Source organism: Cetorhinus maximus, chromosome 21 (genome assembly GCF_964194155.1).
Source record: "Cetorhinus maximus chromosome 21, sCetMax3.hap1.1, whole genome shotgun sequence".
Taxonomy (NCBI): domain Eukaryota; kingdom Metazoa; phylum Chordata; class Chondrichthyes; order Lamniformes; family Cetorhinidae; genus Cetorhinus; species Cetorhinus maximus.
The window spans coordinates 27819742-27843671 of NC_135899.1; the positions used below are offsets into that span (position 1 = coordinate 27819742).

The window sequence follows — 23930 nt, forward strand, 5'->3', positions numbered from 1 at the left end:
ATTGAGACCCCACAGGGTATAAATTAAAGACTCTGTGAATGTATCACCTCAGAGTTTAATTCAGAGATTGCCTGCAGCACAACGGGACAAATCGCTTCCCAAAGGAAAGTATGGAAACCTTTCACAGCATCAGGAAAATATACTACACGATTCTTGCTATCATTGGTGTCCCTGGTAAGTTACTGTGACCATTGAAGTTGTGTCAATCTGTGCAGGAGCTGGTCCCTGGTTTTAAGCTGTGACTAATAACGCCACATGCTGATCTAATGGTCACTGATTTCCAGACACTCAGTGTGTCTATTTTGTAAATAGGTTCCATTTTGTAAATCAAGTGTTCTAAATAACGTCTCAACTTTTAATCCATTTCTTAAACAGACAGTAAACCTATTTGTAATGTGCAGCTTTCTGAATTATCAAGTTGCTTCCTTAACTGTAGAGCTGAATCAGACAGGCAGGGAATTTTCAAAGGGAAGATTCTACTGGGTGTATTTTTTTATATATGTTCACAGAATGTGGGAGTCGGTGGCTGGGCCAGCATTTATTGCCCATCCCTAAATAACCTTTAGAAGGTGGTGGTGAGCTGCCATCTTGAACCGCTGCAGCCTATGTAGTGTAGCCACACTCACAGTGCATTAGAGAGGGAGTACCAGGATTTTGATCCAGCAACAAGGAAGGAAGAGCGATATAGTTCCAAGTGAGGATGATGAGTGTCTTGGAGGGGAACTTCCAGGCTGTGGTGATCCCATGTGTCTGCTGCCCTTTTTCTTCAAGATGGTAGTGGTTGTGTGTTTGGAAGATGCTGTCGAAGGAGCCTTGGTGAGTTGCTGCAGTGAATCTTTTAGATGGTACACACTGCTGCCACTGTGTTTTGGTGGGAAAGTGAATGTTAAGGTGGTGGATGGGCTGTCAATCAAGCGGACTGTTTTATCCTGGATGGTGTTGAGCTTCTTGAGTCTTGTTGGAGCTGCACTCATCTCGACATGTAGAGGTTATTCGGGTAGTCAGGAGGTCAGTTACACACCACACAATTCCCAGCCTATGGCCACAGTATTTATATGGCTAGTCCTCTTCAGTTTCTGGTCAATGGTAACCCCCAGGATTTTGATAGTGGGGGTTTCACTGATGGTAATGTCATTGAATGTCAAATTGAGATGGTTGGATTGTCTCTTGTTGGAGATTGCTTTTGCCTGGGACTTGTATGGCATGAATGTTAGATGCTACTTGTTAGCCAAAGCCATGATATTTTCCAGATCTTGCTGCAGATGGACAAGGATTGCTTCAATATCTGAGAAGTCGGTAATGGTGTTGGAGATTGGCAATCAACAGCAAACATCCCCACTTCTGACCTTCTGATGGAGGGAAGGTCATTGATGAAGCAGCTGAAGATGGTTGGGCCTAAGGCACTACTTTGAGGAACTCCTGCAGTGATGACCTGGGGCTGAGGTGAATGACCTCTGTGCTCGGAATGAGTCCAACCAGTGGAGAGTTTTCCGCCGATTCCCATTGACTCCAGTTTTGTTCGGGCTCCTTGCTGCCATAATCGGCCAATTACTGCTTTGATGTCAAGGGCGGTCACTCTCACCATAGAACCATAGAAATGTTACGGCGCAGAAAGACGCCATTCAGCCCATCATGTCTGCGCTGACAACAAAAAGATTTTTAAAAAAGCAAGCCACTCATTTTAAATACCACTTTCCAGCAACTGGTCCATAGCCTTGCAGGTTACTGCACTTCAGGTACAGATCCAGGTACATTTTAAATGAGTTGAATGTTTCAGCCTCAACCAGCAACTTAGGCAGTGAATTCCAGATGCCCACCACCCTCTGGGTGAAAAAGGGTTTCCTAGTGTCACCTCTAATTCTCCTACCAATCACCTTAAATCTATGCCCCCTGGTAATTGACCCCTCAGGTTGGGGAAACAGGTCTTTCCTGTCTACAGTCTCTCAGCTCCTCATAAGTTTGTACACCTCAATTAGGTCACCCCTCAGCTTCTTCCGTTCTGAGGAAAACAACCCTAGCCTATCCAATCTCTCCTCATAGCTGCAATTTTCAAGCCCTGGCAACATTCTTGTAAATCTCCCCTACACTCTCCACAGAAAGTATGTCATTCCTGTAATGTGGTGAACAGAACTATACACATAATTCCAGCTATGACCTAACCAACATTTTGTATAGTTCCATCACTACATCCTTGATTTTGTACCCAATACTTAGCCCAATAAAGGAGAGCATTCCATCTACTTTCTTTACCATCTTATCCACCTATCCTGCCAACTTCAGGGATCCATGGGCATGCACTCCAAGGTCTCTCACTTCCTCAGTCCTTCTCAAAATCCTGCCATTCATTGGGTATTCCCTTGCTTTGTTTGCCGTCCCCAAATGCATTACTTCACACAAGAGCAGACATCGATGACGAGGTTCAACACCGCCTTCAGTGTGTCAGCGCAGCCTTTGGCCACCTGAGGAAGAGCGTGTTTGAAAACCAGCACTTCAAACCCGGTCCCAAGCTCATGACCTACAGAGTAGTAGTGATACCCACCCTCCTAAATGTAGCCAATTTTTGTGTCATCTACAAATTTCCAAATCATGCCTCCCACATTTAAGTTTAACTCATTAATACATACAACAAAATGCCCCAACATTGAGCCCTGTGGACCGCCACTGGCAACTGCTTTCCACTCACAAAAACATCCATCGACCATTAACCATTGTTTCCTGGCACTGAGCCAATTTTGGATCCCACTCGCCACCTTCCCCTGAATCCCATGGGATCTCACTTTTCTGATCAGTCTGCATATTGTCAAATGCCTCACAAAAATCCGTGTACACAACATCCACTGTCCTACCCTCATCAATGTTCTATGATACTTCCTCAAACAATTCTATTAAGTTAGTAAGACACAATCTTCCCCTGACAAAACCATGCTGACTGCCCCTGACCAACCCATGCCTCTCTAAGTTACAGTTTATCCAGTCTCTCAGAATTGATTCCAATAATTTGCCCACCACTGAAGCCCGACTGACCAGTCAATAATTTCCTGGACTATCCCTCGGACGCTTTTTAAATAATGGTACAATGTTTGCAGACCTCCAATCCTCTGGTACCTCACCTGTATCTAGTGAGGATTGGAAAATGATGCTCAGAGCATCTGTTGTTTCCTCCTTGGCTTCCTTCAATGGCCTGGGATACAATCCATTGGTCTGGTTATTTATCCACATTCAAGAACTCCAGTTCCACCAGTACTTCCCCTCTCACTATGCTTACTGTATCTAATATTTCACACTCCCCCTCTTTAACTAAAATGTCTGCATCAACCCTATCCTTAGTGAAGATGGCGTACTCACTGAGAACCCTGACCACATCTTCAGAATCAAAGCACAAGTTACCATGTACATCTTTGATAGGCCCCAACCTTTCCTTAGTTATCTTCTTGCTCTTAATGTACTGGTAAAACATCTTTGGGTTTTCTTTGATTTTACCTGCCCATATCTTTTCGTATCTTTTCTTTGCTTTCCTAATTTCCTTTTTTTACTTCACCCCCGTACTTACTATGCTCCTCTAGGCTTTCTACAGTAATAAACTTTCTAAGCTTTTTTGTGAATTTCTTCCTACAGTGTTAAGCTTCTTGTGACTCAGCCCCTGCTTTCAGCTCACCTCTGGAGTTCAGCTCTTTTGTCCATGTTTGGATCAAGGCTGCAATGAGGTCAGGAGCTGAGTGGCCCTGGTGGAACCCAAACTGAGCATCAGTGAGCAGGCTTTGCTGAGTAAGTGCTGCATCATAGCACTGTAAATGCCACCTTCCATCACGTTACTGATAATCGAGAGTAGACTGATGGGACGATAATTGGCAGGTTGGGTTTGTCCTGCTGTTTGTGGACAGGACATACTTGGGCAATTCTCCACATTGTCGGGTTGATGCCAGTGTTGTAGCTATATTGGAACAGCTTGGATGAAGCTAGTTCAGGAGCACAAGTCTCCAGTACTATTGCCTGAATATTGTCAGGGCCCATAGCCTTTGTAATATCCATTGCCTTCAGCTGTTTCTTGATATCAGGGGAATTAATTGGATTGGCTGAAGACGAGCATCTGTGATGCTGGGGACCTGGACTAGGTTGGGATGGATTGTCCACTCAACACTTCTGGCTGAATATTCTTGAAATTCTTCATCCTTATTTTTTGCATCAATGTGCTGGGCTGCCCCATCATTGAGGATGGGAATATTTGCACAGCTTCCTCCCATTAGTTGTTTAATTGTCCACCACTATTCATGATTAGATGTGGCAGAACTGCAGTGCTTAGATCTGAAAAGTTGGTTGTGGAATTGCTTAGCTCTGTCTATCATATGCTGCTTTTGCTGTTTGGCACACAAGTAGTCATGTGTTGTAGCTTCAACAAGTTGACACCTCATTTTCAGTTATGCCTAGTGATGCTCCTGGCATGCCCTACTGCACTCTTCATTGAACCAGGTTTGATACCTGGCTTGCTGGTAAAAGTAGTGCATGGGATCTGTCGGGCCATGGGATTATAGGCGTGGTTGAATACAGTCCTGCTACTTCAGGTGAGCAAGCGCACCACATGGATGCTCGGTTTTGAGTTGCTATCTCTCACTGTAAAATTGCATTGAGTGTGGGTCACTAACCAGAGGGAACGCCAGACACCAGTGACCCTGTGCTTTGGGAGGATTGACCACTGTAGAATTGTACTGAGTGTGGGTCACTAACGGGAGTGGAACAAACTGGTTCTACTGTAACTATCCCTGACCTTGCCTTTTTGCTCCATCTGACCCTCCCGCTTGGCTCAACAACATAAATCCCATCACATTTCTGCCTCTTTTCTGTTCCAAAGAAGAGTCATATTGGACTCGAAATATTAACTCTATTTCTCTCTCTCCACAGATGCTGCCAGACCTGCTGAGCTTTTTCAGCACTTAGTGTTTTTATTTCAGATTTCCAGCATCTGCAGTATTTTGCTTTTATTATTGCCGAACAAAGCAGTTTTATTTAAAAATCGTTGTTTCAGGTGACTGATGTCTGCATTCCCTGAAGGTGTCTCCATCCTTTATGAATCTAATAGGCGGACAAGTGGAATACTTTTGCTGTTGGTTGATGTTTGAGAATTACCGTATAAAGTGAAATATATTGATATTGCTCCATTTGCACTTGCACTGCAACTATCGAAAAAGAAGATAACTATTTACTGACAGATAAACAGCAGGATAGCACTGTTAATGTATTCAAATCCTCTTGATAATGTCTTACTCTTACTTTGAGTATAGTTGCTGTAAACATTTTACTGCTAATTATCCCTTCCCTCAACATTATCCTAAGAATTTGTGGGTCATGAGTGTTGTCTTTTTATGATCTCTCTATTGTGGGGACTGAATATTGTTGGTATTGAATTGCCTACTTTTGTAGCTGATTAATATTTGACAGGCCAGTAATTATGTATGATTCAGAGTCTTCACAAATGTAACCTACACCGATCTCTGCTCTTAGCTCAATAAGGCTGTGTCCCTTCAAGGAAAAACACATATAACTGAAAACATACTTGCCTGTTTTCATAAAACAGAGATCAGTCTGACCACAGTAAATACTAACATTATTAAATTGTCCATAATGAAATAAATAGTCACTGCTACAATAAATAAACCGCTCCAATAACTGCAATGTTAAAAAAATTATTAATTAGTTACTAATTAATATTCAAGATACATAGGACGACATTGAATTTACAGTACTGCAACAGTCTATTTGGTGTGTGTCAGTATTTAAGCTCCAATGAGCTCCTCCCATCCCTCTTTTTATAACCTGGTCACCATAAACTTCTTCTGTTTTCTACCTCATGCCCTTACCCAGTTTCCCCTTAAACAAATCTGTGCTGATCAGCTTAACTGCCCGAAGTTGCACCAAGCTCCTCATTCCAACCATTCCCTGATTAAAGACTTTTCTCCATGCATGACTTCTTGGATTTATTAATGATGATCTCACATTGATCATTTCTAATTTAGATCCAAAGGTCACTAGACTTGCACCATGAAACAGGTGAAGTCAGTCTCAGCCGGCCTCCTTAAACTATTGTAGCAGCTTGGCTGCTTACCACTGTCCTGTCTTTGTTGAACCCAAAAAGTGGTTTTGGGTTGGTGATGTGATTTTGAAATTTTTATCCTGTAACCCCATTTCAACCTATCACAAACGGGAAATGTTTGATCAGAAATTTCCAGTCTCTTTTCCATTTTCTCTCTTACAGTTAATTTAGTGGCGATTGTGATACTGTCACGGGGAAAGTGCGGCCTCTCTGACTGCACCACCTGTTACCTGGTGGCCATGGCAACGGCGGATCTCATGGTCATTATCTCTGGGGTCATGCTGTGGCGGATCAGTTCTTATTATTTCCCTGGAACTTTCCTGGACATCACCCCTGTGTGCAGTGTTATCATTGTCCTGTTTTATGCAGCAACAGAGTGTTCTGTCTGGTTCACCGTCACTTTCTCCTTTGATCGATTTGTGTCCATTTGTTGTCAGAAGCTGAAAACAAAATATTGCACCAAGAAAACTGCAGCTGTGGTTCTGTCAACAAACTGCATTCTGATCTGTTTAAAGGACATTCCATTCTACTTTACATTTGAACCTGCAAAGGTAATCAATAATGTTCCCTTGTTCTGTAATGAAATTGCAAGCTATTATACTGACCCTGCATGGGTGGGATTTGACTGGTTTGATAAGGTTTTAACCCCATTGCTCCCATATGCTTTAATTCTGTTGCTCAACGCTCTGACAGTCAGATATATTTTAGTGACCAGCCGAGTCCGTAAGGGACTGAGGGGTCAGAGCAAGGGAGAGAATCGCAGTGACCCAGAGATGGAGAGCAGAAGGAAGTCTGTGATTTTACTCTTCACCATATCCGGCAGCTTCATACTCCTGTGGCTTTTATATGTTATAGACTTCATCTTTTACAACATAATAGGAATTAACCCCGAGTATTACAATGATGCTTTTTATATATTTGCTGAAGTTGCACTTATGTCACTGAGTTTAAATTGCTGTACAAATGCATTTATTTATGGGGTGACTCAGTCCAAGTTCAGGGAGCAGTTCAAGAGCGCAGTTATATATCCAGCCACATCATTTATTCAATGAATGAATAAAAACAAATGAGAACAGCCCAGAGGCTGGGAGGACTGTTGGGCTGGAGGAGGTTACAGACATAGGAAGCTGTGTCGGGGGTGGAGGAGGTTACAGACATAGGGAGTGGTGTGGGTGCTGGAGGAGGTTAGAGAGATAGGATGGAATGCAGGTACTGGAAGATGTGACAGAGATAGGGAGGGGTATATGTGCTCTGGAAGGTTACGGAGATTGAGAGGAGTATAGGTGCTAGAGGAGGTTATATAGATAGGGAGGGGTATAGGTAATGGAGGTGGTTACAGAAATAGGGAGGGGTGTACAGGTAGGAGGAGGTGATAGAGATATAGAGGAACATAGTGCTTGTCAGAGATGATAGTGATAGAGAGGGGTATAGGACTTAGAGGAGGGGATAGAAATATACAAGAGTTTCAGAGCTGGAGGATGTGACAGAGATAGGGAGGGCTATAGATGTTGGAGGATGTGATTGTGAAAGGGAGGGGTGTAGGAGTTGGTGAAGGTGTTAGAGATAGGGAGGAGTATAGGGGCTGGAGGGGTTTACAGAATGAGGGAGGGATGCAGGGACAGGAGGCACATGATTTAACAGTTTCAACCGAGCAAGATTAACTGTACTGCACGAAGTCAGGAAAGTAAATATCTCTCTAACATTCTGAACAAGAATAAGGTAGTTATGAATTCAACCTGAGGTCAAACACACCACATTGCGCAATAAATAGCAGATTCGGCCAAGAAGATCCCACAGATTTCTCAACAACCCACCCAGACATCAGTGACCACTATGAGCTACAAAATATTATTAAACCTCTGTCTCCCTCACGAGTGATTTCAATGCTTCACTTTCAAGCCTCTGAATGCCCTGAGAACATCCTGATGGTTCAATCGCTTCTCCTGAGACTGCATTCCCTGGGCTTCAAAAAGCTGCACTCCAGCCTCTAATTACCGGCAAATATCCAGCTTTTGCACAGACCACTAACTTCACTAACCTGGCACTGCCCCTGGGTTTCTCCAAACTCTAGTCCCCTGGCTACACTGAACTATAAATGCCTCGCAGAGCTTCTTAGGAGCCCTAACCCTCTCCAGCATGGAACCAGCCACCTTCCACAACCTCCTCAATTCCTCAGGATATCTCTTCAGCCTTAACTGCCTGGAGCATGTTCGCGGCTCCCAAAACTTTTCTGCAAGCTGCAAACTATATGAAGTGCAAACTGAAACCACTCACCCTCTCCCAGAAAGCACATAGATAAATTGAAACCAGAGAACATTCTTAAGCTTCATCCATCCCCATGAAGAGGTAACCTTCCAGGGTTCACTAAATGCTTTCAACATAATTTAACCCTAATTCTAAAAACAAAACATCTATCTGGATTGTACTTTGTTGCAATCTCTACAGCCCAGCATTTTAGTTACATTTCCTTTTCAAAACAAACCTTCACTGAACTAAACAATACCACTAAATTATTAACATGAACCATGAAGGAGATATTGACAACAAACTGAACAAGAAACAAAATCGACAAACCCTTAACCACATCTCCCATTCCTCTCTCTTCATTCCCATACATTCCCCCTCCCCCTTCCGCCAACACCACCACCACCCCCCCCACCCCCAACTTCTTTTTCTCTATCTCTCTGGGAACGTCCTGCCCCCTATCTTGTGCCTCACCTTCTATGCTGATCCCATGGGGGGACGGGACCACATGTCCACAGCAGGCCCTTATTATCCTGGGGGTGATGGGCATGGTCAAGCCGGGCTCTGTCACAGTGATTCCCCCCATGGCCAAATAGAGCAGGGTGGTCATAAAAACATTACACTATTTCTCTCAGTGTAAACAAGCAATGCAATCCAATAGACAGCTACCCAAATATGTTTTCCTCTGTATTTGAAAGATCGGCAATAAATGTTAGAATTTACGTACCCCTGTCAAAACTCAAAATATCAAAAAACAATTGAAAGTCTTTTTTTAATTCTTGCAATTGTTACTTACCACAAACACAAAACAGCAATTAAAAGCCTTTAAAAGCTGAGAAATACCTGTTGAAAAATCTTTAAAATATATAGCAGAGTAACACTGCAAGCATGTTGTCCTGAAGAGGAGTTTCCTGAGCTGGATACTCCAGGAGGGGATGTGGCCTCACTGCTCCATCTCCCCGTCGCTCCTCCACATGGATCCCTGTGTTGATTCCTCACTCCTCGATCCAGGACAGGGAGTCACGGCTGCAAGATCTCAAAAGCGTAAGCTGTCCTTTTCATTTTGGTCAGTAGCGACCGGAAGATCCGAATCATGACTTTATTTCTGGAGATTTCTTACTTTTCTTCATTTGTAAAGGCAGAGAGCGGGGGTCCAAAGGATATTGATCCATGGAAGCCTGCACAACTGAGTGGGATCCTGAAAATCAGTCCCAGAAGGAAGAGCAGTTGCTTCAAGGCAGGAGGCCCAATACCACCTGTCAAGGGGCAATTAAGGGTGAACAATTAACTCGGCCCTTTCCATGAATCAGATAAAAACAAGCCGGAATAAATGTTGGGAAAAGGTGAAAAATATTTATTCAGTGTCTTTCACAAATGCCGGTGAGTGAGGGATTATTCTGCAGTGTCCCTGAGTGGGAACGTGTGGTTTGTGAATGAGTTACTGTGCAGTGTCGATCTCTACAGTCCTCCATATCTGTGTAAATGCTGCCCAGCCCCTACACCCCTCCCTATCTCTCGAACCTTGTCCATCCCTATCTCCATAACCGATTCCAGCCAGCACACTACTTATCTCTTTATTCATATCTGGCCCATACACCTCTCCCGATCTCTATATCCCCCTTTGAGCCTCTGGAATCATCCCTATCTCTGTAACATCCTACAGACCCTACACCCCTCTCTATCTCTGTAAGCACTTTGAGTCGTACACCACTGACTAATTCCATAAGCAGTTTCACCCCTCTCTATCTCTGTAAACTCTTTCAATCCTTCACCCCTATCTACCTCTGTAAGCACTTTAAGTCCTACACCCCTCCCTATCTCTGTACCCTCCTTCGGCACCTAAAATCCTCCCTATCTCTGTAATATCTACAGCCCCTACACCACTCCCTATCTCTGTAAGTTTCTCCAGACCAAAACCCTTCCCTATCTTTGTAACCCCCTCTATACGAACATACATATGAACATTCGAATTTGGGTCAGGAGTTGGCCATTTGCCTCCTCGTGCCTGCTCTGCCTTTTGATAAGATCATGGCTAATCTGATTATGGCCTCAATTCCACTATCCTGTCTACCCCTGACACGCTTGATACCCTTGCCAATAAAGAATCTATCTAACTCAACCTTAAAAATATGCAATGACCCTCCCTCTACTGTTCTCTGAGGAAGGGAATTCCACAGACCCACACCCCTCGGAGATAAAATATTCTCCTCAACTCTGTCTTAAATGGGAGACACCTTGTTTTTAAACAATGTCCTTCAGTTGTATCCACTCCCATAAGAGGGAACATCCTCTCAGCATCCACCATGTCATGTCCCTGCAGCATCTTATACGTTTCATTAAGATCACCTCTCATATTTTTACAGTCTAATGATACAGGCCCAAATCGCACAGCCGTTGTTCATAAATTTACACCTTTGTCCCTAGCCAAGCGAGCGAAACTGCTCTGAATTGTTTCTAATACAACTTGATTCCGTCATAAGTAAGGAGACCAAAACTGTACAGAGTACACCAGATGTGGTCTCATCAATGCCCTGTGCTACATTAGCAAAACAGGGTGGGGAGAGTGTCGGAGAGGAAGGTCTAGGTTTCGCTGTGAGAGGAAGGAGTGTAGGTTGGTGGTGAAGCTGGGACAGGGGAAAGGAGGCGTTGGGGGTTTGAGATTGCAGGGGAAGGAGTATAGTAGAGGAGGGGTTAACAGGGAGAATACGGCAGCTCAGGAGGTAGGTGTAAGGGGAGGAATTCTGAGGGGGGGAAGGAGTCCAGGTAGAGGAAGAAGTCCGGGTGGAGGACGGAACCTGAAGAGGGGAAAGATTCATGGGCTGGGAGAGGAAGGAATCTGGAGGGGGGAAGAATTCTGACGTTGGGGGGAAAAGAGCCCAGTGTGAGGAAGGAGACCGAAGGGGGGAAGGAGTCCATGGGGAGGAAGGAGCCCAGGAGGAGGAAGAAGTCCAGGGGGGGAAGAGATAAGAGTGGAGGAAGAAGCAAGGATGGAGAAAGGAGTCTGTCAGGGGGAAGAGTTCCGAGCAGGGTAGGAGTTCTGAGCGGGGAAAGGAGTAAGGACAGAGGTGGGGGGCATGTCCAGATGAACGGGCAAGGAAGGGATCTGAGGGGTTGATGACTGCCTCCTGGGGAGCGAAATGAGGGTGGGTGTGGTAGGAGGGAATGGTGAGAATGTGAGACGGCAGAGTGAGCCGGTAGGGTGAGGGTACAATGGTATGGGTAGTAGGCACAGTAAGGGTGGTTGGTGGGAACTCGCAGGCACACATGGGCCCTGGGGATGGGAAGGAGGAGGTTGGGGAGGTTAATCTGGATGGGATGCGATTTTCAGGAAGATAGGGAATGTGCACATTCACCTGGACATCCCCGAAAGAAAACGGTTGTGGCTGGTAGGTAACAATGGGGAGGTGGAAGGTGATGTTGGGGGTCGACACTGATGGGGAAAAGAACATGGGGGACTAGGGGAGGGGAAAGGATGGGGTAGTTAAAGAAGAATGTTAAATGCACCTTGTTTCTAAATCCGAAAGTGAAAGGAGACTCGTGGTGGGAGGGAATAAGTGCTGCATGGGAGTGTGATCAGTGGGTGGGTGGAGTTGCAGGTCAGCTCAGATGGACAACTGAAAGAGAACCCCAGCAGACAGCATTGAAAATGATCAGAACATTGAGATGAGTGTGATATGGGAAGGGTCCGTGTGCGTGAGATAAAGCTTCAATGTACATCACCAAGAGTGGCTCGGTAGCAGCTACTACTGACCTAGCTGTTCGAGTCCTGAAGGACATAGCTGCTAGATTGGGTATGTGGCAGGTGGTTAGGGAACCAACAAGAGGGAAAAACATACTTGATCTCATCCTCACCAACCTGCCTGCCACAGATCCATCTGTCCATGACAGTATTGGTGGGGGTGACCACCGTACTGTCCGTGAGGAGATCAAGTCTTGTCTTCACATTGAGGATAACCTCCATCGTGTTGTGTGGCCCTACCATGGTGCTAAATGGGATAGATTTCAAACAGATGGAGCAACTCAAGATTTGGCATGCATGAGGCTCTGTGGGCCATCAGCAGCAGCAGAATTGAAATAACCACAACCTGTAAGCTCATGGCCTGGTGTATCCCCCACTCTACCATTACCACCAAGCCAGGGGATCAATGCTGGTTCAATGAAGAGTGCAGGAGGGCATGCCAGGAGCAGTACCAGGCATACCTAAAAATGAAGTGTCAACCTGGTGAAGCTACAGGACTACTTGCATGCCAAACAGCATGAGCAGTAAGTGATAGACAGAGCTCAGCGATCCCACAGCCAATGGATTAGGTCTAAGCTCTGCAGTTCTACCACATCCAGTCGTGAATGGTGGTGGGCAATTAAAGAACTCACTGGAGGAGGAGATTCCACAAATATCTCCATCCTCAATGATGGGAGAGCCCAGCAGATCAGTGCAAAAGATAAGGCTGAAACATTTGCAACAACCTTCAGTCAGAAATGCCGATTGGATGATCCATCTGAGCCTCCTACGGAAGACCCCAGCATCACAGATGCAAATCTTCAGCCAATTCGATTCAGTCCATATGATATTAAGAAACAGCTCAAGGCACTGACCACTGAAAAGGCAATGGGCCCTGACAATATTCCGGCAATAGCTAAGCTGTTCCAGTACAGCTACAACACTGGCGTCTACCCGGCTATTTGGAAAATTGCACAGGTATGTCCTGTACACAAAAAACCAGGACCAATCCAACCCGACCAACTATTGCCCCATCTACTCTCGGACATCAGTAAAATGACGGAAGGGGTCATCAACAATGCTATCAAGCGGCACTTGCTTAGCAATAACCTGCTCACTGATGCTCAGTTTGCGTTCTGCCAGGGCCACTCAGCTCCTGACTTCATTAGAGCCTTGGTTTAAACATGGACAAAAGAGCTGAACTCCAAAGGTGAGGTGAGAATGACTGCCCTTGACATCAACGCCGTATTTGACCGAGTGTGGCATCAAGGAGCCCTAGCAAAACTGGAGTCATTGGGAATCAGGGGGAAAATTCTCTGCTGTTGGAGTCATATCTAGCACAAAGGAATATCATTGTGGCTGTTGGAGGTCAGTCATCTCAGCTCCAGGATATCATTGCAGTAGTTCTTCAGGGTAGTGTCCTGGGCCTAACTATCTTCAGCTGCTTCATCAATGAACTTCCTTCCATCACATGGTCAGAAGTGGGGATGTTCGCTGACGATTGCACAATATTCAGCACCATTCGTGACTCCTCAGGTGCTGAAGCAGTCCATGTCCAAACTCAGCAAGACCTAGACAATAGCCAGCCTGGGCTGACAAGCGGCAAGTAACTTTCGCGCCACACAATTGTCCAGCAATGACCATTTCCAACAACAGAGAAACTAATCATCGCCCCCTGATGTTCAACGGCATTACCATCGCTCAATCACCTACTATCAACATCCTGTGGGTTACCATTGACCAAAATCTGAACTGGACTAGCTATTTAAATACTGTGGCTACAAGGCCTGGTCAGAGGCTAGGAATCCTCCGGTGAGTAACTCACCTCCTACTACCCAAAACCTGTCCACAATCTACAAGGCACAAGCCAGGAATGTGATGGAATACTTCCCACTTGCCTGGATGACTGCAGCTCCAACAACACTCCAAAACTTGACACCATCCAGGACAAAGCAGCCTGCTTGATTGGAACCCCATCCACAAACATTCACTCCCTCCACCACCGACACACAGTGGCAGCAGTGTGCACCGTCTACAAGATGTACTGCAGGAATTCACCAAGTTTGTTTAGACTGCACCTTCCAAATGCACAACCACTGCAACTTAGAAGGACAAGGGCAACAAGGGCAACAGATACTTGGAAACACCACCACCTGGAAGCTCCCCTTCAAGCCACTCACCATCCTGACTTGGAAATATATCGCCATTCCTTCACTGTCGCTGTGCCAAAATCCTGGAACTCCCTCCCTAACCTACACCACATAGACTGCAGCGGTTCAGGAAGGCGGCTCACCACCTCCATCTCAAGGGCAATTAGGGATGGGCAATAAATTCTGGCCTAGCCAGTAAAGCTCACATCCCTTGAAATAATTTTAACAAATACCTTCTCCAGTCTTTACAATCCTCCCTACCTTGGTAACATCCTACAGCCCCTGTGCCAATCCCTAACTCTGTTAGCATTTTTAATTCTACACCCCTCCCAATCTCAGTAACCTTCTTCAGCCCTACCACCTTCCTCACCTCTGATCCCCCTTCACACTAACATTAATACTTTTACATGAATTAGGATCAGGAGTAGGCCATTTGGCCACTCGATCCTGTTTCACCATTTGATTAGTTCAAACCAGGTCTTATTGTGGCTTCAATGCTACTTTCCTGTCTACCCCCTATACCTTTGGCTCCTTTGTTAATCAATGATCTACCTAACTCAGCATTAAATATATTCAATGACCCTGCCTCCAGTCTCTCTCAGAGGGTCACGGGTCTGTGGAATTCTTTGCCCGCAGAGAATGTAGATCATACATCCAAATGAGAGGTGGGTCATACTAAACAGCACGTCTCTTCGGCTGTTCACAACAGGCAAATTACTGACTGTACCGAACTAGCCTGTGCTTGCAAAACTCAAAACATAGTGTTCAACATTAGATGTGATTCTGCGAATGGACAAAAGTTACTAAACAACCCTGATTGTCCTGTTAAGGGGGGTGGAACAGGTGAAGCTGGATAGAAGGCCAGAGATAGATGGGGGCAAAGGAGAGATTGCCACAGATGTCATGAATAAAAGTACAAAGTGCTGTTAATGGCAGTGGTGCTGGCTAAAGGAGGTGCTGATGTTGACATTAAAGTCAGAAAACATAGCAGGACAAGGGGAAGCACTCTAGAAAGAACAACATGGACAACTGACAGATGGCCCTTGTGGTGGTTGGGTGGGGAGAGAGGTCGGTGGTGGGAACAAAGATTGAAAAATGGGATAAAAGGTCGGGATAAAACAATGACCACCTCCATAGATGCTGTTAGATCTGCTGAGTTTTTCCAGCATTTTCTGCTTTTGTTTCAGATTTCCAGCATCCACAGTATTTTGCTTTTATATTACAATGTGTGTACATGTTCTTTCTGTCTGCAATGAACAGGGCCCTTAGTATTAAGATATTAGATTCCAGTACACGTGAATGCACCACACTGTGCACCTGACTGACAATCTTAAATTGGTTGTCAGCGTAATTCTTAGCACATGAAACATTGTGCTTTGAGTTTTGCGAGCACGGGCTGGTTGGGTACGGTCTGTACCTTGCCCATTGCAAACAGCAGCTGGGTCATGCTGTTTGATATGATCCACACAGTCTTTGTGTCGTACGGGCTACATACCTAGCATCACATTGACACTGAAATTCATATATTACATGACTAATTTTTGTGATCGGCAAAATCTCTTTTTGGCTTAACGGCAGCATCCTGTTAGTGGAGAATACCACTCGTGTTGCTGCTGCATAGTAGCAGCGTGAAACAGCTAGCTTCACCTGTTGCTCAAATTTTTGGGATACCTTGCCTTCCAGTGTAATTTGAGTTGGACTGGGCACTTTTCAGGGCCAAAAGTGATGCCCTTAGGCCCTTTCATGAGTTTGCGTGACATACAGTGTGATATGAACTGATCAGGGAGCCATTATCCTGTAGGGATAAATATTAGATTCATGAACTGGAATCACTGAAACACACCTCTGGGCTGCTCTCAGGTGTTTTATTTATTAATTAATCGAATTATTGAAGGGACCGGATATTTCACCGTGCTCTTGACCTACTCCCTGAACTTGGTCTGAGTCACCCCATAAATAAAGGCGTTTATATAACAAATTAAATCTACGAGGACAAATCTAACTTCTCAAAAGCTATATATATAGGATCATTGTAATCTTTGGGATTAATTCCTGTAATGCGAAAACAAAAGAAATCTAAAACATATAAAAGCCACAGGAATATGAAGCTGCCGGATTTGGTGAAGAGTAAAATCATAGACTTCCTTCTGCTCTCCATCTCTGGGTCACTGTGATTCTCTCCCGTGGTCTGACCCCTCAGTTCTTTACGGGGGTGACTGGTCACTAAAATGTATCTGACTGTCAGAGCATTGAGCAACAGGATTAAAACATATGGGAGCAATGGGGATAAAACCTTATCAAACCAGTCAAATCCCACCCATCCGGGATCAGTATAATAGCTTGGTTTGAAATTTCAGAACCAGGGAACATTGTCGATTATCTCTCCAGGTTCAGATGTGAAGTAAAAGGGAATGTCTTTCAAACAGAGCAGAATGCAGGTTTTTGATGGAAGCTATGGCTGTGGTTCTTCGGTGCAATATTTTGTTTTCAGCTTCTGGAAACAAATGGCCATAAATCGATCAAAGGAGAAAGTGACTGTGAACCAGACAGAACATTCTCCAGCTGCATAAAGCAGGACAAAGGTAATACGGCAAACACGGGTGATGTCTAGGAAAAATACTGGGAAATAATGAAAACCGATCTGTCACAGTATGACTCCAGTGATCATGATCAGTAGATCTGCCGTTGCCATGGCCACCAGGTAGCAAGCGGTGCAGGTTTGAGGCCACACTCACCCCGGGACAGGATCACAATTGCCAGTAAATTAACTTTATATATGTGAGAGAGAGAGAGAGAGAGAGAGAAAGGAAAAGTGACTGGAACTTATTGATCAAACATTCTCCTCTTCTAAAAGTTGAGAGCATGTCAGAGGTTAAAATTTTAAAAAGCACATTAACCCAAACCCAACCCAACCCTGCCCACTTCTGGGTTTAACAGAGTCGGGAAGATGGCGAGCATCCAATCCACTTCAATATTTTCATGAGGCTGAAAGTTTAGGATTTCTGCCATCTGACAGGCGTAACTGGCTGTTGATTCATGTACTTCCAGAGTCACTGTTTTTGACAAAGTTCGAACTCAGTCTTGAAAGGCTGGAATGGAACCAGAAAATTGGCTTTAGGAGACACTTCCAGGATTTGGTGCTGCAGCCAGAGTGGAATAGTGAACCACTGAAGACTATGGGGGAAGGGATATCGGAGTGACTGGTGACGAATCCACGCCCCCGTATGAAATGTTACTCAGAATCTTGGAAATGTATGTATCAAGGGGAATCTTTACCAATTCAGCATCCTGTTGGGGAACAGGTGAAATTGGGGTCATCCATTTTGGGGAGCTGCTGTGGAACAAACCAATTTGAGGCCATTGTTTATGCTTTTCAAAAAATTTGTCTTTCTTCTTTTCTTCTGATATATATAAAGTGCTTTCTCCTTTCAATAAAGTTTTCTTTCTTTTTACTTCCTTCTTTTTATATTATCAATTAATTGTCATATTATCATCGTTATAGTTATCATTATTCGGTTTTCAATAAAACTGTTGACTTGACACATAACTTGGCATTTTCACTCATTCCTGTTACATCCAGAGTACTGCTCCAAACGTAAGTGAGACTTCACAGGGACTCTCACGCCCTGACAGAACACCCTCCCTAACAGCACTGGGGTTGTACCTACATCACATGGACTACAGCCATTCAAGAAGGCGGCTCACCACCACCTTCTCAAGGGCAATTAGGGATGGGCAGCAAGTGCTGGCCTAGTCAGGGATGACTAGATACTGTGAAGGAGTCAAAATAATGTACCACCAAAAGTAAAGGATATAGTTTTGAGCACTGCGGAGCTCCACTGGAAACAGCCTTGTAGTCACAAAAACACCCAACGACAATCATATTCTGCTTCCTGCCTTGTTGAATTCCTGAAGTGTATCTTGTCGATGGTACACACAGCTACTAATGTGTGTTGGTGGTGGAGGGAGTGAATGTTTGAGGATGTGGTGCCAATCAAGTGGGATGCTCTGTCCTGGATGGCGTCAAGCCTCCTGAGTGTTGTGGGAGCTGCACTCATCCAGACAAGTGGGGAGCATTCCATCACACTCCTGACTTGTGCCTTGTAGATGGTGGACAGGCTTTGGGGAGTCAGGAGGTGAGTTACTCGTCACACGGTTCCTAGCCTCTGACCTGCTCTTGTAGCCACAGTGTTTATATGGCTAGTCCACTTCAGTTTCTGTTCAATGTTAATGCCATTGAACATCAAGGAGCAATGGTTGGATTCTCTCTTGTTGCAGATGGTCATTACCTGACACTTGTGTGGTGGGATTGTTACTTGTCACTTGTCAGCCCAAGCCTGGATATTGCCCAGGTCTTGCTGCATTGGGACATGGACTGCTTCAGTATCTGAGGAGTCGCAAATGATGCTGAACATTGTGCAATCATCAGCGAACATCCTCACTTCTGACCTTATGATGGAAGGAAGGTTATTGATGAAGCAGCTGAAGATAGTTGGGCCAAGGACACTACCCTGAGGAACTCCTGAAGTGATGTCCTGGAGCTGAGATGACTGACTTCCAGCAACTACAACCAACTTCCTTTGTGCTAGATATGACTCCAGCAGAGCATTTTACCTCTGATTCCTATTGACTTCAGTTTTGCTGGGGCTCCTTGATGACACACACGGTTAAATGCAGCCCCGATGTCAATGGCAGTGACTCTCAGCTCACCTTTGGATTTCAGCTCTTTGTCCATGTTTAAATCAAGGCTTTAAAGAGGTCAGGAGGTGAGTGGTCCTGGTGGAACCCAAACTGGGCGTCAGTGAGCTGGTTATTGCTAAGCAAGTGACACTTGATAGCACTGTTGATGACCCCTTCCATTATTTTACTAATGATCGAGAGTAGACTGATGGGGCGGTAATTGGATGGGTTGGATTTGTCCTGTCCTTCTTTTAGTTACTGTATCAGTTTGAGGTGCTGAAAAACATGGGGGTGTCGTATTAGTCAGAGGGCTCAATGAATTATTGCTCTTAGTGAAATACAGCGTAGAGCTAAATCAGGCAACAGAACAGTGACCTCCCAGAGTGAATGTAATGCTTGAATTATCTGTCATTGTAGAGGGGCTGTATTAGTTTGAGGACACACATCACAGTGGCAGCGGAGATAGTGAATGCTTTGGCTATAATATTCCAAAATTCCTTGGATTCTGGAAAGGCTACAGTGGATTGGAAAAATGCTAATATAACGCCCTTATTCAAAAAGTGCGGGGTTGGGGGGAGCAGAAAGTAGGAAACTATAGACCAGTTAGTTTAATGTCTGTCTTTGGGAAATTGTTGGAATCCATTATTGAGGAAGTAGTAATGGGGCATTTGGAAAGTCAAAATGCAATCCATCAGAGTCAGCATGGTTTTATGAAGAGTAAATCATGTTTGACTAATTTGCTAGAGTTCTTTGAAGATGTGACAAGCAAAGTGGATAATGGTGATCCTGTGGATGTAGTATATCTGGATTTCCAGAAGGCCTTTGATAAGGTGCCGCACAAAAGATTAATACACAAGATAAGATCACACGGAGTTAGGGGTAATATATTAGCTTGGATAGAGGATTGACTAACCAACAGAAAGCAGAGAGTCAGGATAAATGGGTCTTTTTCTGGATGGCAAGCTGTAGCTAGTGGGGTGCCACAGGGTTCAGTCCTTGGGCCCCAAATATTTACAATCTATATTAATGAACTGGATTCAGGGATAGTAGGTACTATAGCTAAATTTGGAGATGACGCCAAAATAGGTGGAAAAGTAAGTTGCAATGAAGAAATAAGAAATTTACAAATGGATATGGGAAAGTTAGGTGAATGGGACAAAATTTGGCAGATGGAGTTTAAAGTTGACAAGTGTGAGATTATCCACTTTGGTCAGAAGAATAATGAGGTGACATTTAATTAAATTGAGAGAAACTTCAGAATGCTTCAGTGCAGAGGGATCTGGGTGTCCTCGTGCATGAATCGCTGAAAGCTAATATGCAGGTACAGCTGGTAATAAGGAAGGGAAAAGAAATTTTGGCATTTATTGCTAAAGGAATAGAGTATAAAAATAGGGAAGTGTTGTTGCAATTGCACAAGGCATTGGTGAGACCGCACCTGGAGTACTGTGCACAGTTTTGGTCCCCTTACTTGAAGAAGGATGTAGTTGCATTGGTGGCGGTTCAGAGCAGGTTTACTAGATTGATTCCAGAGATGTGGGGCTTGTCTTATGAGGAGTGATTGAGCAGATTAGGTCTATACTCGCGAGAGTTCAGAAGGATGAGAGAGAATCTTATTTAGGTATATAAGATGCTAAAGGGGATAGACAAAGTAGACGTGGAGCGGATGTTTCCCCTTCTGGGGCATTCTAGAATGAGAGGCCATAGTTTTAGGCTAAGGGATGGTAGATTTAAATCAGAGATGAGGAGGAATTACTTTTCTCAAAGGGTCGTGAATCTGTGGAATTCACTACCTCAGAGTGCAGTGGATGCCGGGACGCTGAATAAATTTAAGGAGAAAGACAGATTTTTAATTAGTAACGGGTTGAAAGGTTATGGGGAGAGGGCAGGAAATTGGAGGTGAGGCCGAAATGAGATCAGCCATGATTGTAATGAATGGTGGTGCAGACTCGAGGGTTAAATTGCCTACTCCTGCTTCTAGTTCTTATGTTCTTATGTTCTTATCACCCACTGAACGACCACAGTTGAAGAGGACAGCCACATCCCAGAGTGCAGTACAGCAGCCCTGAGAGGGCAGTTCAAATTTGTAATATAATTGTTGAATGGACACAGCAGAGTGAAGTGATCACTTTAACAATATGAGTTCTAGACATGGACCTGATGGTGTTTGAATGATCAACACCATTGCTGGGAGAATACAGCTTCCAATTTTCATTGGTTAATTAATGTGATCAAAATTGTTCTCTTTAGGGTTTTCCAATTCAATCTCAGCTCTAAGTATATTCCATCACAACAGGGAGTTAACTCGGCTGTCGTAATCTGTTTGCTCAGCCTTTCTTGGTGCATGATGGTACAACCTCAAAATCCCCATTGAGAACCCACAGGGTATAAATTAAAGACTCTGTGAATGTATCACCTCAGAGTTTAACTCACAGAGATTACCTGCAGCACGACAGGACAAATCGCTTCCCAAAGAAAAGTATGGAAACCTTTCACAGTATCAGGAAAATATACTACACGATTCTTGCTGTCATTGGTGTCCCTGGTGAGTCACTGTGACCATTGACGTTGTGTCAATCTGTGCAGGAGCTGGTCCCTGGTTTTAAGCTGTGACTAATAACGCCACATGCTGATCTAATAGTCACTGATTTCCAGACACTCAGTGTGTCTATTTTGTAAATAGGTTCCATTTTGTAAATCAAGTGTTCTAAGTAACGTCTCAACTTTTAATCCATTTCTTAAACAGACAGTAAACCTATTTGTAATGTGCAGCTTTCTGAATTTCAAGTTGCTTCCTTAACTGTAGAGCTGAATCAGACAGGCAGGGAATTTTCAAAGGGAAGATTCTACTTGGTGTATTTTTTTATATACGTTCACAGAATGTGGGAGTTGGTGGCTGGACAAGCATTTATTGCCCATCCCTAAATGCCCTTGAGAAGGTCGTGGTGAGCTGCCTTCTTGAACCGCTGCAGCCTATGTAGTGTAGCTACACTCACAGTGCATTAGAGAGGGAGTTCCAGGATTTTGATCCAGCGACAAGGAAGGAAGAGCAATATAGTTCCAAATGAGGATGGTGAGTGTCTTGGAGGGGAAATTCCAGGCTGTGGTGTTCCCATGTGTCTGCTGCCCTTTTCTCCAAGATGGTAGTGGTTGTGTGTTTGGAAGATGCTGTTGAAGGAGCTTTGGTGAGTTGCTGCAGTGAATCTTTTAGATGGTACACACTGCTGCCACTGTGTTTTGGTGGGAGAGTGAATGTTATGGTGGTGGATGGGGTGTCAATCAAGCCGGCTGTTTTATCCTGGATGGTGTCGAGCTTCTTGAGTCTTGTCGAAGCTGCACTCATCTCGACATGTAGAGGGTATTCGGGTAGTCAGGAGGTCAGTTACACACCACACAATTCCCAGCCTATGGCCACAGTATTTATATGGCTAGTCCTCTTCAGTTTCTGGTCAATGGTAACCCCCAGGATTTTGATAGTGGGGGTTTCACTGATGGTAATGTCATTGAATGTCAAATTGAGATGGTTGGATTCTCTCTTGTTGGAGATGGTTTTTGCCTGGGACTTGTATGGCATGAATGTTAGATGCTACTTGTTAGCCAAAGCCATGATATTTTCCAGATCTTGCTGCAGATAGACAAGGATTGCCTCAATATCTGAGGAGTCAGTAATGGTGTTGGAGATTGGCAATCAACAGCAAACATCCCCACTTCTGACCTTATGATGGAGGGAAGGTCATTGATGAAGCAGCTGAAAATGGTTGGGCCTAGGGCACTACCTTGAGGAACTCCTGTAGTGATGTCCTGGGGCTGAGGTGAATGACCTCTAAACATCTTCCTTTGTGCTCGGTATGAATCCAACCAGTGGAGAGTTTTCCCCCGATTCCCATTGACTCCAGTTTTGCTCGGGCTCCTTGCTGCCATAATCGGCCAATTACTGCTTTGATGTTAAGGGCGGTCACTCTCACCATAGAACCATAGAGATGTTACGGCACAGAAAGATGCCATTCTGCCCATCATATCTGCGCTGACCACAAAAAGATTTTCAAAAAAAGAAAGCCACTCATTTTAATCCCACTTTCCAGCACCTGGTCCATAGCCTTGCAGGTTACTGCACTTCAGGTGCAGATCCAGGTACATTTTAAATGAGTTGAGTGTTTCAGCCTCAACCAGCAACTTAGGCCATGAATTCCAGATGCCCACCACCCTCTGGGTGAAAAAGGGTTTCCTCATGTCTCCCCTAATCCTTCTACCAATCACTTTAAATCTATGTTCCTGGTAATTGACCCCTCAGGTTGGGGAAACAGGTCTTTTCTGTCTAAACTCTCTCGGCTCTTCATATGTTTGTACACCTCAATTAGGTCAGCTCACCCCTCAGCTTTTTCTGTCCTATGGAAAACATCCCTAGCCTATCCAAACTTTCTTCATAGCTGCACATTTCAAGCCCTGGCAACATTCTTGTAAATCTCCCCTACACTCTCCACAGGAATTATGTCCTTCCTGTAATGTGGTGAACAGAACTATACACATAATTCCAGCTATGACCTAACCAATATTTTATACAGTTCCATCACTTGCTTTTGTATTCAATACTTCGCCCAATAAAGGAGAGCATTCCATCTGCTTTCTTTACCACCTTATCCACCTATCCTGCCAACTTCAGGGATCCATGGGCATGCACTCCAAGTTCTCTCACTTCCTCAGTTCTTCTCAATATCCTGCCATTTATTGGGTATTGCCTTGCTTTGTTTGCCATCCCCAAATGCATTACTTCACGCCAGAGCAGACATCGATGACAAGGTTCAACACCGCCTTCAGTTAGCATAGCCTTTGGCCACCTGAGGAAGAGTGTGTTTGAAGACCAGCACTTCAAACCCGGTACCAAGCTCATGGTCTACAGAGTAGTAGTGATACCCGCCCTCCTAAATGGCTCAGAGACATGGGCTACATACAGCAGGCACCTCAGAACTCTGGAGAAGCATCACCAGTGCTGCCTCAGCAAGATCCTGCAAATCCATTGACAGGATAGACGCACCAACTTCACCAACTGTTCTCGCTC

General features: G+C 44.6%; 1 protein-coding gene across 1 annotated transcript; it reads left to right on the forward strand.

Moving 5' to 3' along the window:
- Positions 1-110: 110 nt before the first annotated feature.
- On the forward strand, positions 111-7137 carry LOC144695144 (putative G-protein coupled receptor 139). Its single transcript, XM_078566042.1, has 2 exons — positions 111-174; positions 6248-7137. Exons 1-2 carry the CDS (start codon positions 111-113, stop codon positions 7135-7137), a joined length of 954 nt encoding a protein of 317 aa, XP_078422168.1.
- Positions 7138-23930: the final 16793 nt, after the last annotated feature.